The sequence below is a fragment of the Poecilia formosa genome, unplaced genomic scaffold, assembly GCF_000485575.1.
Source record: "Poecilia formosa unplaced genomic scaffold, Poecilia_formosa-5.1.2 Scaffold60, whole genome shotgun sequence".
Lineage (NCBI taxonomy): Eukaryota > Metazoa > Chordata > Actinopteri > Cyprinodontiformes > Poeciliidae > Poecilia > Poecilia formosa.
Window position 1 is genome coordinate 1338865 of NW_006799999.1, and position 16912 is coordinate 1355776.

General features: G+C 35.4%; 1 protein-coding gene across 1 annotated transcript in view; it reads right to left on the reverse strand.

Moving 5' to 3' along the window:
* Nucleotides 1–16912, reverse strand: part of gpc5a (glypican 5a) — a 122561-nt gene that overhangs the window by 31956 nt on the left and 73693 nt on the right. The window contains exon 8 of the mRNA XM_007553938.2: nt 10179–10332. Coding sequence (XP_007554000.1) covers nt 10179–10332 — 154 coding nt within the window. The remainder of the gene's footprint in view (nt 1–10178; nt 10333–16912) is intronic.

Consider the following 16912-nt stretch of genomic DNA (forward strand, 5'->3'; position numbering starts at 1 on the left):
TCCCTAGTGAAAGATAAGCAGCACAAGGCACATATAAAAATAAAATGTGTAAAAGTTGCATCTAATTTTAACTAGCATATTAACTTGCCAATCGCGTCCTTTCTGTTACTTTTTCTTGTTTAACACGACTTCTTTGATTTGTACATTGAATCGTTTTAGGCAGCCGGAACCAGACTGAGAAATACAAAACTACATAATTATCTAATTGAGTTAGATCAGCCAGCATAGACTGGGGGAGGCATTCATCATGAGTCACATGAGACTTATTATATAAACAGATTTCATCTAAAACACAGAAGAGTCTGTGGATGAAGAGATGGAAATGGGGTTAATATGTTAGAGATAAGCGAGTGCTCAAGGACATTTGAAGTCTACATTTACTGACGAAGCAACATCAACATTAAAACGTGCAAACACAAAACTAGAAAAACCCCAACAAAAACTAAGTCACAGGTTTATGTTTAGGGAGCAACTCAAGCCTGATGTGAATGGAACATGACTTCATAAGTTTTGATAGAGCATAAGTTGACATTTTATTGTTTTTTTTTCCCACTGTTATTTAATTGCGATTTGGCATTGAGGTTTGAGTGTGCAGAGATATTTGACCTGGCAGCAGAAAGAGCAATGGCTTGAGTCAGTATCAGACTGATAGTTTTCAGTCTACTTTAGAAGCAAACTACACAATAGCCACAGTCAGCCAACACCTGGGACATAAAAGAATATTTCATAAGAAAGCAATTTCCTCTATTGTGCATCAATTCTGGAGGCCAACAAGATCAGGTCCTCAAATTTTCATTATTTATTTATTTTTTTTACCAAAACATTATCTATTTTCCTTTCAGCCTGTTTCCAACTATCTAAATTCTAGGAAGTAGTCTTTTCAGAAAAATATTTTAGTCATTCGTAATGAAAGAGGAAAAAGAAATTATTCCCTTTCCAAGGTAGAAAACGATGAATTCAATTATCCGTAACTGATCATTTATCTTGTAATGAGCTCAAATATATTATTCTTAAAATTACACTTGAATTCCAAATGAATCTAAAAAAACCTCCAAACCACCACCATTTTCAACTTTATAAATGAAAGGTTTAGTACTGAACAGTAACACGAAGGGATGCATAAACCGTCCACATTAATAATAGTCCCTTCAGTCAATGTTCCCTTTACTTCTCTCCTACTTTCCATGCACTAGTATGAATGAGTAAAAAGCTACTCCAGATATGGACTCTTTTGGCAAAATGTTTATGTTTGTAGGAAATCCTGCTTTGACAACCCGTGTATGTTTTGGACAGTTTAACAGAATCCTGGAGGATCTGTCAAACTTGGATCTTAGATCATTTATATACACACATTTATTTTTTTTAGCTCTTAGTTTAGACTGTGGTGTATGTGTGATTAAGATATGTGCTTAATTTTGCAGTTGCCAATTATAGTATATATTTTAACTGCTGCTGTTTGTTGACTTATGAGACAGCAGTGGATGCTTTCATTCTTCCCATAGGAATGATGAGCTTGCCTTGGTATCCTTCCATTCTGGATAAAAATTTCTTTCGTTCTCCTTTAACAGGCAGTGCAATTTCCTTCAATCCCTAATGATATTGCTTTCTCAGGCTTACAGTACCCGTTTCTAACCCTCCGCCCACTTCTCTCTGTGTCCAGAGACAAACAGCCTGCAGAATCCAGCATAATCACTGTACTGAGACTTTGTGAAGAATGAAGGGGCTGCAATATCTATAATGAATCAGCATTATATACTTCAGTATATTTCTACCGACAGACAATGGTCTGTAGAAATACGTACATATATATACATAATCTGCATGGCTTTGAAAGCTGCCAAGTTACACAAGAACATGCAACTCAGAGCTGGTCCTAGCTCACAGTAATATTCACATCTAGAATTATTCTCCAAAGTGGTAGCACGACCCACCACTTCACTATTTAAAGACCAACATGATAAATCTTGGGTCTCTAAATGGAAAAATGTCATTCACCCTTTTACCTATACTTGTAAATTAAAATACTGTGCATGAACGATACCAACTCTTCAAAAGTGCTGAATTAAGAAAACACACCTTTGATCACATTATTTGCTGAATAAGCCTCCCTAATGGCAGATGGTGTCTTTCTCTAGTGATCTCCGGCAGCCACCTCATCTGTCAGATGATGACAGGAGCCATTTCACTAATGCACTCATGAATGCATTGTGTGTCATACAGTGTCCTTGACGTTCACCTTAATTGTCGTCAGTTTCAGTGAAGTGTGATGAACATGAACATAGAACTGTCAATAAAATGTAAAGATTTGTCTTTAAAATTATCATATTTATCTTAAATACTTATAAATTGCTCATGTAATAGTGGCTGAAAATACTCAGACTCAGCGTAGCTAAATTGCACAATGTTCCATTTATTTTTCTTGTTTGGAACTTTATGGTTTCTACAGCAATTTCATCTTCCAGTCAGGTATCCACCACATTCCTACTACGAGTTGTTCCCCACTGGCATTTCAGTTCTCCAGTCAACCAGGTCAATCATCTCCAAATTGAGGGTATGGTTACTTGTAATCTTATCTCTAAAATGGATATAAAATATTCAAATTTGACTGAAATAATAAAATGGTTAAATAGAAAATAACATTTGTTTTTGGCATAGAGCAACAATTTGCTTTCTTAAGGTCCTGATTAAGCTACATAGTGCACTGTTGCAAAAGTCAGCATCAAGACAATTCAAACAATAGTGTGTCACTGTCATAAGTTTTACGGTGTAGCTGAGTACTATGGCTAAATAACATTGTGGCAACATGATTTATCTTGCAGGATGTGTGTAATATTGGTTACTAAAGAATGTGTAACCATGGTATTACTGAAAATTATGATTAGCATTAATTACCATCAGATTAATGCCACGACTGCTAACCCCTCTATATTGTTTTCTTTAGTAAAAATAGTGTTATTTCCAACATTTTCCTGTTTAGTATTTTAAAATATTTTCCAGAAAGTGCACCCTATTCTTAAACAAAAAGCTAACTGAACATTAGCATATTATTATTTATCCGGGTGCATGAAAAGTTGATATGTGTCCAGTTACATAATGACGACAAGTATTTCCTGACGCATGCTCAATAGTCCTGGTAAATCTAACAAAGGTGAATGAGATTCTCTGAACTATTTTTCCTCTGCAGAAATGTTTTGTCTTGTACCTAAAAGACTTATTCAATCTGAGGCGCTACAATATAAACTCAACTAGTTTACCAATATTAGTTAAGATGCACAAGGGAGGGGCGTGCATGCAAATGTTAATGTTATATTTGCATTCGGAACGAACCCCTTTCTGAAGTTTTTTTTTTTTCTTTTTTTTTTTTTACTGTTTTTATGTGTAGTGACTGTTATTATTCATTTACTTCCATGTAATTTACAACTTTGCTGGAGAGTTTTTGCTTGTTATTAAGTATTTCCACACTGCAGTGCTGTATTATCCGATTGCTTCTTCCAAGTCGATCTAATCCAGCCGGTGTTCAGGTTCATCTGTTCCAATGACAGCTCTGTCTTCAGCAGCTGGTGCTTTGGGCCTCTGGTGTTGTTTTCAATCCCCTGCTGCATTTTACTCGTGTATTGACACACATGTCTCTTCAGCTTCAAGACTGTGATGTCTGACAGGAATTTCTGTGTTGCGCAGTAGTAGGATGGAGCTGTTCCCTTGTCAAGATCAGTCACGATCACTTGTGGCGTCCCTTGTGTTTGACAGTCTTGGAGTCTGCCATTACTCAACAGTTAATTTGTGCTGTTCAGTTTTAATGCTGCAGCGCTTAGATTCCTCAATCAGTAAGTGTGGATGATTTCAAACTCCATTTGCAGTTATAATGCAGACTGGTTCCCGCTGTTCCTGACCATGATTGTCTGGCGATGAACTTCCAGATGGTCACTCTCCCCCCTTTGCAGCTTTATTATACTTTTGTCAGAGTTTATTAATACAGGTCTGAGTCTCGAAAGTCATAGCCACTCAATAAACCAAGTTACACATTTAAGACAAAGACATTCCAGAGTATGCTTCAATTATCTCCAAGCATAGAACAAAATCTGAGTGAAAATTATACTGTGTGAACTTCAACTGTAAACACCCAACAGAATATAATTTTAAAATAAATAATTCACTACAGTCTCTATGACATGATATCCTCCAATATTAAATGGTCCTGCAGGTTAACGTATGTAGTAATAACATCACTGAGGACTTCACACAGTAAAACTCATTGACCAAAAGCTTACGAGACACTGCAGTACAGTAAATGGCTTTGATCCTATTATTTCTGGTGCAGAGGAGGGCAAGAGTCACAGCAGGTAAGCTAATTTGATCTCACACAGTAATGAAGATAAAGATCTGTCTAATGGGCACAGCAGAGTGCTGTAGGGCCTGGTAGGAAAACTCTTAACAGCTTTCAATGATAGCCCTATTGCTGTATATTCCCAACAAAGCGGCCATGATGTTATCGTCCATGTCTTAGATCTCTTATTTAGAGGTGGATCAAACACAGCATAAAATTATAGTAAAAAAACAAACAAACTGGATTTGGTTATTTAGTCTGGCTATGGCAATTATAATTTAAAATTAGAGCCAGAGTCTCATAAGGCATAACTGCATTCATCTCTCATTTTCTATAGTAATAGATTAGAGAGCATTTGAATAAAATAGCTTCTGTTAATAAGAGTTGTGATAAAGGAGCCTATCCTCTCGCTCTCATTGTGCTTACCTGCAAGAAATCGATTTCTGTCTCTCCTGCTGCCACTATGTCTGTCAGACGTCTTTTGGCCATGCGGTACTCATGGTGCGAGCAGTCACAGTGTCTGCAGCTAAATGATGCCAGGCCTGATAAAAGTCATCAGGCTGCTGGCCAGGCAGGGTTGGAGCATGAAAAACCTCTTAGATGTTTACCACTATGGGCACTGCTGACAAGTAAAAGAAATCTAAGAATCCACTTGGATAAGAGGAAATTGAGAAAGATCTTGATATTTTTGTGTGTTTTCTAGAACATGTTGAATCAACAAGTAATTGGAAACTGTGTGGCAAAGACCTTTTCTTATCCCCTTTTTATCTGCAAAGTGGCTAAAAAGAATCGGAGAGTGAGTGCTTGCTTCACCATACACTTTTCATCAACAACCCTTTGTACAAAAGGTTGTGGAAACAGGTTTGCAAATTATATTAACTTGATTTAAGGAAAGCTCCTCAAATGTATTGTTACAAGAAAAGGTCTCCATGCACTTTTAGGCAGAATTTTAAATGTGTGTTGTTTTTTTTTGTTTGTTTTTTTGGCATGGACCTGGCACTCGATTTGATTTGATTTTTTTTTTTTTATTTCAAACAGGTTTTCAAAAGCTTAAGCATATTCTTGACATCTGCTTACAGTATTGTAGTTAGGACTTTGGGAAGTTTATTCTTAAAGCTCGATGTTCCCTAATGTTTTCATTAAAAATCAGCCTGTTTGCTGAGATCTTTTATATATATATTTTTTTTTCTTTTTTTTTTTCCAACACCCAATTGTGTCTACCTTTCAAACATCTGAATGAAATTTTATTAAATAAAATAAAATGTATTAGGATGTTCAAGAGCAACACAGTGAAGTGAGCTTAGATTCAACGTGGGGTGAGAAAGAGGAGCACACTGCAAAATTTGCGACTTGAAGATCAAGAACAATTTGCACTTAACCACAAACAACAAAAAAAAACCTTCCTGGAAAAGTTTTGCAATCAACCAAGACAAAGCCTAAGCTGACCAGTAACCATAACAAGGAGCATTGGGTACCTTTAGAGAAGTAAAGTAAACCGTTTCAATCCTGAGAAAACTGCAGCAGCTGCTAAGCAGAGGAGTTGTAAGAATAATGATTGGAACATGTTTCATTGCCTGAAGTACTGTTATGTTGGAAAAAGTCAGACAAATATTGTACACAAAGAAGTAATTCCTAACCTCTCTATGTCCAGCTGTAAGTGGTTTGACCCACGCTAACATTAAGCTTTGGTATGCCCGTACCGCAACCCTATTAGCATTTCTCTTACTCCAAAGTTATGTAGAGTAATTTTGGATTAACTGTGCACCTTCATTTTAGCAGTGAAGGTGCACATGTTATGGACAGGTGTGCCACTTATACTAATCCACATAACGTCATTAAAAGTCCTGGCTTTAAAAAATGTGCACTGGCAACAAGCCAACTCATCCATTTATTCATTAGCACAAATGGTTTTGGAAAGAAATTAAACAATTTGATTCATTAAGTGATATAACAGTTTTACACTTTTGTTTTAACCCATTTTATAAGGCCATTTTTTCAACTCCTCCATAGCATTGCATAAGTTTTCCCTCAGGGTAGGACGATATGAAAGAGAAATGTAAATAAGACCAAAAGCAGCAGCTTTAGCAGCAGGGAATACGGTGCCACTCATCCTCATTACGCACGACAACCAACCCTTCCTGTAGCTATTGAACAGCAGACAATGGGTGAAACATTATTCACAGATCATTAACACAGACCAGAAATTTTGTGGCAAGTGGTAAACGTCACAGATGGATATCATCAATTCATAAAAAACAAAACAAAAACAAAACAAAAAAACATGATTCTGAGCATTCTTGACTATCTAAATCTGCAAAAGGCTTTGTTTGTATTTATGACATCACGGGGTACGGAAAAACAACACATTAGCTATTACTAATAGTTTGATTTTAATGGTTTTGCTTTTCAATTCCTGCAAGAATAATATGATTTTGTTCTGAGGCTCAGATATATTTACGTCATTAAACATTTAAATAAATGAACACATGAATCATTTACAAATTAAAGTCAAATGGGGACTGAAAGCTGACAGTATTTTTGTTGAGAAGAGATAATAATAGCTAGCGGTATTTAAACAAAGCAGCAACTTAACTGGACTGCTTTATTTTCAAGCAAGTTTGAGCTTGGGGCAAAATGCAATTAGAGTCATAAAGCATGTGTGGTCAACCATTTATTCGCTGTCACATTATTTCAGAGGAAAATAAGTTTGGATGTCCCAGCTCTTTTAATTACATTCATTAGTTTTACATTTGCACTTCTAGCTTAATTGTCTCAAAAGCTTTTTGTGGAATTACCACAAATGAGACTTCAAAATTTAGAGTGAAGACATAAATTTGCCTCAGCCCACCAAAATGCCATTCGATGTTAATAAAGGTACAGCTGCTTTGAGCCATAAGTGACACTGTGTTCTTACATAGCAATTAAGAACTAAAACTGGACATCAATGTATTAACATATGATTGTGGTATTTTGTTTTACTAATTTACCAAGTTGTTTAACTGTTTAATTGGCATTAAATATAATGTAAAATAGCTATTAATTGTCTCATCATTTCTACTTAGAACCCTTTTCCCAGAATTCACTGATGCATAAGAACAAGCCTTCTTATGCGGTGAACCTGGATTCATGCTGAATTGATTTTCCCTTTGGATTTGTGTTTTCCGTGTCAATGTCACCCACTGAGCTGTGAGGAGTCCGTGCACCACCGTAATGAGCCTGATGATGTGAATCAATCTTCTGGTTTCTCTCTGTGCTTTCAAGTGTTTCTCTGAATTTCTTGAAAAATAATTAATTGTTTCAGTTACCATTCAGTGAAGAAAAAAGCAAAAAAAAAACAACAAAAAAAAAAAACCTGTTCGGACTGAAATGCTGAGAATGGAAAACAATACTATAGAAGCTGCTTTGCTTCAATAAGTAAATATTTAATATCCAAGGAAATCCACACACAGCTCATTTTGTTGCATCGATGACATGCATATGTAATGATTCTGTGCAACAATAATTCTGCTTAATAAGGATAATCCTTTAAATCAAGCTTGTATTGTCAGTATTGAGCTCATCTCATTTAAATTCTTTATCACACTGATCTATCATCTGCATGTTCTGCAGATAAATATCAAAGACACAAATGAGAGAGAGATTATGAATTATAGCAGACAAAGAAATCCAATTAAATTATACATGGTCTTTAGGCTTTGAATCTAATCATGAAATAGCAAAATAGCACTATCACCGCAGGTAATCTGCTTTGACTGACTTGTAAGCTTGTGATGCATTTTATATGTCCTCCATAAAACATATCTTTCACTTTATAAATGTTGTTCAAACCTGTTTGGAAACCACCACAGAATATTTTTTTTACACGTCTCATCTCTCAGACTGTCCTTGTTATTTAATTAGACATAGTTAATTGTTTGATCATCTGTTTTCACAGGACTATTTTCAGTCCAGTTCTTTTTGTTGGCCAAAATGTTATTAACACAGTGGCTTTGATGCAAAATGCATAGTTTTTCTTGTGTCTGCCTCTTATTCTGGATTCTGGGTTTTTGTCTCTGAGGTGTTCTGTTTTGAAGTTACAGCACGTTCACTGAAAAATACTAACAGCAGTCATTAAAGCTGCATCTTCACCACAGTGTTTTAACCTCAAGGTAGCCAATTAAGCAACTGTGTTTCCCAAGGAAGCTTTGGTAACTTCATAAAAATCCAAAGTCGTGTCACTGACAGCAAGCAAAATTAAATATTTCAATGCATGAAATAACGTGCAAAAATAGGAAACACAGTTGACTCCTAGTATTTGGAACTTAATTAAGTTTTGCTGGTTCATAGAGTCGTATTTTGTAAATTAGGCTGATTTATAAGATTAAAAGTACATTTTGAATATCACAACATTTTAGGCTGTATCAAACACTGATCAGATCAACCAGCATATTTTTTTAAGCTACGCACGGCTGCAATAAACAAGAAGCACATCTCAGAAATATGGACAGAGTCCTCCCCTCCATTCTGAAGGTTTGAACTTGGAAATTCGTGCCTCTAGTAATGTACAGACCCACCAATGGATGGAAAAGTTCACCATGCCAGAACTCATTTGGCAAATGTGTGTCCATGTCCCTTTACACACATTAACTCTTTCTCGGAAAGCTCTTCTGCAGACTTGAGAAAGTTATTTTGTATTTTGCCATTTCCATCAACAATTTCTGATGTGACACTTCAAAATGAGCATAAAAAAAACACTGATGGAAACACGGCTTTAAAAATGCATACAGCGTCGCATAAAATAAGCCGTAAAAAAGCAGATGAAAACTATTCAAATCATGAACAATAAAATGGACATTGTCCAACAACTAAACACTGATAATAAAACAAAAAAAATAAATAAATAAATAAATGTATATTTCGTTACAGTAGTTGCCACTAAATCCTGCAGGGACTGAGAAGAAGTCCCTCCCTGTTGTTTTGAGGGTCAGGCACCAGGGGACCGATGTTCAACAGAGGTCACAGCAGACAGCGGGTTATAAATATAGGAGGCAGCCTGATCTGGCCTGTGACAAGGAAAGGGCGGCTCAGCTGTAATGGGTGATAAATGTCAGAGCCTCCCGACAGCTTCAGATGAGTGATCGTTAAGCAGCTTTCCTGAACTTAAGCGGCTGAAGCCTAGAGTGAGGCCGACAAGCAGCAGAGGAAACATTTTCATGGGTAGAATGGTGAGTTTGGATGACCCCGGCTTCCTTTGAGTCGCCATAGGCAAAGCGAGAAAGGTAATTAATCAGGTTGTTAGCATGTCTGATGGAGAGCAGAGGAGCGAGAAGAGGGAAAATCTATAAGTGCTAAAAGAAAAGTGCAAAAGGTAACAAAATGGAGAGGAGAGCTCTGCCAGTGTGATTCACTGAAGGTTGCTGAACCGCTGAGGAGCAATAATTTTTCGAGTTACAGGCCTTGATTGCAATAATGTCCCCATAGCAACTATTATCTTTAATGACTATTATTAAAGGCTGTCATAAAACGAGACTGGAGCCAGTCTTATTCAAAAGAATATGTAACTGCATCTTTAGCTTTCTTCACTGATAAAGAGAAAAACTTTGTCAAATCTTGCCAATTGAAATGAAGGTGACATTAAATAACCAACAATAATATATATATATATATATATATATATATATATATATTATTGTTGGTTATTTATCATATATATATATGATACGATTATTTTGATACGTTGTGCTTTGTAAGCTCATTGATATTACTAATATAAGTTTGAGATGTGTCTGCTAATTTATTCAGACTACATGTATTTGCCTTAAGACAAACACATTAACTAGAGATTTATTACCAATATCTCATAATAGTTACTTACTTTTGGAGACTTTTCTGTTAACCTCGCCGCCCCCTGACCCGGCACATCCATCCTCATCATCACAGTCACCGCTGTAATGTCCTTCTGAATCTCCACTTCCTGTTTCAATCTGGTCCAGTGACCCCAGCTTAGGGATGGTCTTTCCTTGCAATAACTGACAGTGAAAAAGAAAGACAACATAAGAAAAATGGTTAAAAATAAACAACTATTAAGACGAGGTGAACAATTTTCACTCTGTATTTATGATCTCACGTTGCAGGCAGGGGAATGTGTATTCAAATTCAGATCAAAGCACTTTTTAATGGCAATGACAAAATAAAATACTCAACTTTTTATTTGTAAAAGAACAAAAAGACAAGAAAAAAACCAAAGACAGAAGATAGAAAAGTAAGTAATTAATTTACCTCAAACTGTTTTCGCTTTAAAGCATCTGGCTGATTTTTGGTATACTCTTGAATAAATGCTTTTTATTTGTAACAAACAGAACAAAACGAAAAAAAAAAAAAAACTACAAGAGCAATACATTTGTGAAGAACCAACAATGTGCTACAATAAATACTCTGAACAACACAGCTATAAATGAATTCACAGCGTGATGCACATCGTTATTGGTCCCAGTGGCCCACAGAGCAGCTCAACTTTTTTTGCTGTACTGCTGCGCTGCAGAATCTCAATCAAACACTTGGTGAACTTGACACACTGGGGGAAATACACACTCTAATTGGCTCATTTAAATTCTGGTTGTATCATTGGAAACAAGAGAGAATGCCTTGTGTTGATCAGAAAGGTAAGGACTATAGCAATTAGTTACTATTGTTGCTCAGAGCTGGCAGAGGAGGGACAGAGGCTGTGGTGCTGCAGCTAAATGGTGACATGTTAGATGATGGACAGGACTGAACACTCAGGTTGTCTCAAGCTGTCTGCTTCTCTATAACTTCATTTCCACTTATGATAAAAACAAATAAAAATGTTCAATGCATCATGGAGAATAATGGCTATCTGCAATTCCAAGGTTTTGCATTTGCTTTTTTTTTGTTGTTGTTGTTGTTGTTGTTGTGAAGTAATAAGCAGCCTGAGTTTTAAGGTAACCGATTTATTTTTTCTCTGAGGTCAAAAAGCTGACTTGTAACTGTGCAGGACATGTGCATAAAAAAGTGAAAGAAGGAGCTGTGTTATTTCACACATTCACAGATGCATGTGTGAAAGTCAACTCTGAAGTATCATCGTCCTTTTAAAGGAAAAAAAAACTAAGAGAAGAAGACTCACAGGAGGGTTGCCTTGACGTCGCATCTGTTTCCTGTGAAACACTGATAGTCTGAAACAATTTTATCACATCCACTTGACCGGAACGAGGTTTTCTGTTCTCAGTTTACATCTTGACGTCCTTTTTTCTAATTAATTCATAATTAAAATAAGTACACTAAAGATGTCATGCAAAAAAAGTTAGTTCTTCATATCATTCTTAATTCTTTATACAGAAAGTAACTGAAATATAACAACTTTAGCTTTTCAAAAAATATGTGGAAATCAATATTTTGTTGCTAAAACTGCCAAAAACGGATTCAACACAACCTTAGACACCTTTGCACAGAAAACCTTCTATGCAACGTTTTCTGTGCCTTGCATAGAAAACCTCATCATCAAGTTTCCCTTGGCAGGTTTTTTTTTTTTTTGGGGTTTTTTTTTTGTTTGTTTTGGAGTACTTTATTTTGGATTTTTTAGTAACAACATTACAATTATTAACTGACAAGACAAAATTAAATCAGGATCAAGCAAAAATCAAACAATGAGACATACCTAAAGTGAAATACATTTACAATAATATAACACAACAACAAAAACACAAGCAGCATTAGATGGAGGAGGGTGCAGTGGGGGAGAGGGGTAATCCATAAGGATTAAATAAAAATGTATATGAATCAGAGATAAGATGGGAGACAGATGGCATCAGTATCTCTTATAGATCTTGTCGAGTCCAGCTCAATTACAGATGAGTCAATCCAATGTGGAGGTAGGTTTTGCATATACTTTAAAAATGTTTGCCATATTTTATAAAAAAAAAAGTCTTGATAACACTTTATTTGAAGGGGTGTGCATAAGACTGACATGACACTGTCAAAAACATGACATAACATCTGTCATGAACATTTATGAATGTAAATAATAATTCGGTAAATAATGACACTTTTAATGCAAAGTTGCTCTAAAATTTGCATTAAAAGTCTATTAAAAATGCAAACTTTGCATTAAATTGTCATTATTTACAAAATCATGACAGGTGTTATGTCATGTTTTTGACAGTGTCATGTCAGCCTTATGCACACCCCTTCAAATAAAGTGTTACCAAAGTCTTAATCCTATTCTGCATGCAATTGGTTATTCTTATCACACAGCTATTGATCTCACAAAGTCACATTTTAATTGGAATTCCATTTTGTTGCAACACATTGCTAAGAAACTTGCTAAGAAATTTCTATAAGTTTCTTAGCATAATTTGTCTTTAGATTGGAGTTTGTACAGTTCCCCAATAAACAAAACTCCAGGTCTATTGGAATCGTGACGTGAAGGCATCCTCCATGATTCCTTCATGACTCATAAATACTTGAGTCTTAGCAGTTTTTAAACCCAGCTCAAAGACTTGCTCTTCACATACAGTAAATCATTTATTTAAATCGGGGGAAGAAAGCTGTGACCCAGTGGACAGCAAACGTGTTTCTGAATCAGCACTTGTACAGAAGTATTCGACAGTCAGTGGCAGCAAGTTTGGAAGCTGTTCAGTCCATTTTCAACTTTACCAAGGTCCAGCTTGCTCATCCACACTGACAGAGGGCCGTGAATTAGTGAATAAGCACAAGTCCAGCCAGCTGCTATATTTGGAATCACTTTCATTTTTATCTGTCCAGATAATATGCTTTGCGAGGATTTTTCTTTTAGCACAACCATGTCATTTTAACTACAAATTCTTCTGATGTCCAGCTGTACTTACGAATGTCCGAGAGCAACCTGTAGCATATTTTCAAAAAATCAAGTTGACTGAATTTCCTTAAAAAGTCAGAGACAATCTGACTTTTTAAGGAAAAAACAATATCACTTTGTACTGAGGTTCTAAGTTAAAACAACTAAAGTTGTTTAATTTCATCATTGTGCAAAAACTAAACCAACAGGAAAAGACAGTATACTGTCTTTTCCTGTTGGTTTAGTTTTTATAATATTAATTTATAAATTAAACTTAACTTTTCACTTCACTGTCAGACTGGGGTGATCTAATCATACAGTTACAATATCTGATTAGACCGTCAGTAAATCCTGAAGTACAGGTGTGTGTTATGAGGAAAGTTTGACACCGTGGGTGCGTTTTTGTTTGTTTTTTTGCTCATTAGCTGATTACTTTATTTGTGCCAAAGGGCAATGAATAATTAGACAAGTCTTGGAAAATGCAATAATATTTCCCAGTCAAGTTTTTGTCCCAAAGCTGCTGAAACATTTGTAACTTATGATAAACCCTGTCAGTCAAGGCTCACGGTTCTTTTCCTCCTCGGCAGGGGAAGTACCTCTTTAGTGTTTGGGTCGAGCAGCCACACTGTTCAGACTGACTCACGTTGAAGTGAGCCTGTGTTACCTGTCTGTGTTATTAGCCTCATCGCTTTGAATGACACAGGGTTTATGTGTAATCCTGGCTATGAGACAGGTGCTTTGATTTGTTCTGACTCCAGACAGCCCCCAGCCCCTGAGCTAGCCTCTGGCTCTTACTGCAGTGAGTAGGGACGAGATGATGCCCAAATAAACCAATTACTCTGTGCACAAAAATAACCACGTATACGCAGGTAAATTTGCACTATACTTCACATTCTGTATGACCCTCTGCCAATTGGGAATGCACTGTTTCTTCAGAAATTATGACCTTAACATAGAGCTAACATGACTAGACACAATAAGACTTTTTCTGTACCATATTTTTAGTGGTGCACTTGGACAGTACAACATTAGAGGATGTGCAACAGATGGTAACAAGCTCACAGTAATGGCACCAAAAGTTAAAAAAAAAGAAAAAAAAAACACAAAAAATAATGGATTTCTTTAATTAAGTGAAGAATCTTTCATCCTCTCTGCCCTCACATCACCTCATGTTCTGAAATATTCTGAGGACACAGAAATTGTAGAAAGAAAATGACTGACAGAACATATTTTGTGAATTTTATCATGTCTGCTTTCAACTGTTAAAGAAAAGCTTCATGCTTTTGTCCATTTATTTCAATAAAGCTTGATAAATTAGAAATTAGATGAACAGCTCTTAAACTTTTGAACATCATTCAAAACTAAATTTTAGGATTTTCACATAACCGCACATTCAATATCAACCAGAAAAATAGCAGTACTTCCACTGGTGAGGTTTGAAGCCAGACTTATTGCTTTTAGTCTGATTCTTACTTTGACGAGAGGGAAAGTTGCAGTGGCAACAATTTACCTGTCAAGCATAATGCTAAGAAAAGGCTCAATGACTGAACGCACAAGTAAAGAAACTCCTCTCTGTAAATCATAGACTCTAGAAAAAACCCCCAAAAAAACTGTCTCACATAGCAGAACAATTCAAAGGAGGTAGATTGAAAATGTGGAAAAATACTGCAATTGCTAAGTGTTTTAGTCTTTTAGGTTGTCAGTAAGATCTTACTACTCTACATGTTCAAGTCAATGGTCAGTGGTTTGCACAAACACTAAATATATATTAGTTTTCTTTGGTAATTGTATCATAACAGCTTATTTCAATATGCCAGTTGTGGATTCATTCTAAGAGTCAACCACTCTACCAAACTCAACCTACACTTATGAAGCTGTACAAGCTAGCTAAATGATTTAATCAGGAAGCTTTACCTGAACACCTGTGATGAACAGTATATTTGTCAAAAACAGATTATTACTGTCCTACTCCACAGAGAATCTCACAACACAACAATGCAGTTTGAAGTTACTATTTTATCTTTCATAATTTGCAAATCAAGGACACATCAGTATTTAAATAATTGCTGTTAGATCTGACAAGAAATACAGCAAAACATTTACTGACTACAATTATCGCCAACTAATCACTAGAATAAAGCATTCTTTCTTTCCAGGCTACAGTGTGCACTATTCACACTTTGCTCAAGTTTTTATCTTCTTTCCATCAAGGACATACATCTCATCATATATCTGGTGCTTTTCCACTGGAAGCCTCTTTCATTACGAACAACCAGATACATGCAGTAATTACATATTAATTTACTGTCTAATGTGTTGCTTCTTCTCGTGTTTTTAGTCGTTGCAATAAGCTGAAGGACTTGTTGTATTCCACATGAGTATCAGACATAAAGACCTTGAAAAATGAACAGAGAAACTGAAAGTGCAATGCAGCATTCAACATTCAGCCTCTTTGGTTAAACAGCACCTTACAGTAGTTTTCATTTCTACATAACCTTTTCACATTTTGTCACACTGCAAATCAACTTTAATTGGGATTTTATGTGGTAGCCCAACACAAAGTAGAGCATAATTATGAGCTGGAACAAAAAGGATATATACTAGTTTAAACTAGTTACAAATAAAACTGACAAAATTTGGTGTGTGTTTGTTTGTAGCTGCCTTGAGTCTATATGTAAAAGGAACACATTTTGATGCTTTATTCCTGCCAACCTTTTAAGGTATGTATCCACCACCAGATACGTGTATCCATAAAGTTTGGCCATTCTCCTTTGCAACACAACATAAACCAAGTAAGAACTTCTGTGATCAGCAATTTTAAAGTCTTTATGAATACTCTGAATTGGATTTAAGTCTGGACTTTAAAAATAACAACCTTTATTTTACTAGACAAAAAAACACATTGACAGAAATAAATAAATGGCCTGATGAGCCAAATATTACATCCAAATAATAAAAATAATTGTTCTAATTTATTTGATTATACAGCATCACATGAATTAATATTTATATATCATTACCAATATTTAGTAGTACATAGTTTATCGTTTTCAGCTGTTTTTATTTTTATTTACTGTCACAGTTTTATCCATTGATTTATTTTCTCCTCATCAAATCATAAAATAATGAGATCAACCAATAATAATCATGATTGACAATCGAAAGCAATTGCAATTAATAAAAGTCTACTTTGCTGCCTTTCAGCATTGCTTTTATTTCAACAAGTGTATAATGCTCTGCCAATTCAGACTCTTGTTGAAAATTATTCCAAGCTGAGGGACTGGACTATTTAACTAGGCAATGCAAACACAGGAATCTTTACTGTGTTGTTCTTCGATATACTTTAATGACAATATGCTAAAAAAGGAGTTATCATGGGAAGAGGATACTGTTGTGAAAACAGAAATTACTGCATTAATATCGAATAATTGACCAGGCTCCGAATAAAACTCCATTTAGGCTTGAAAAAAGCTTTTCAGGGGATAAATGTAGACTTTTATTTGAAAATAATTCTTAAAAGTATCTATCACATTTCTTCCACTTTGCCATGCATTAGTCTGTCACCTAGCATTTGTTGTTTTAATGTTATAAAATATATAAAAAGGTGCATATTTTATAACATTAAAATGTTTTAGAATAGTTTAATATTATAAAATATGAGCTTCCGATTATTTCTGTGAAATAATCGGAAGCTCCTTATTTAATATAATGAGCTTCTGATTTCACAAGGAAGTGATCATTTTCTGAGGCTGCAATATATATATATATATATATATATA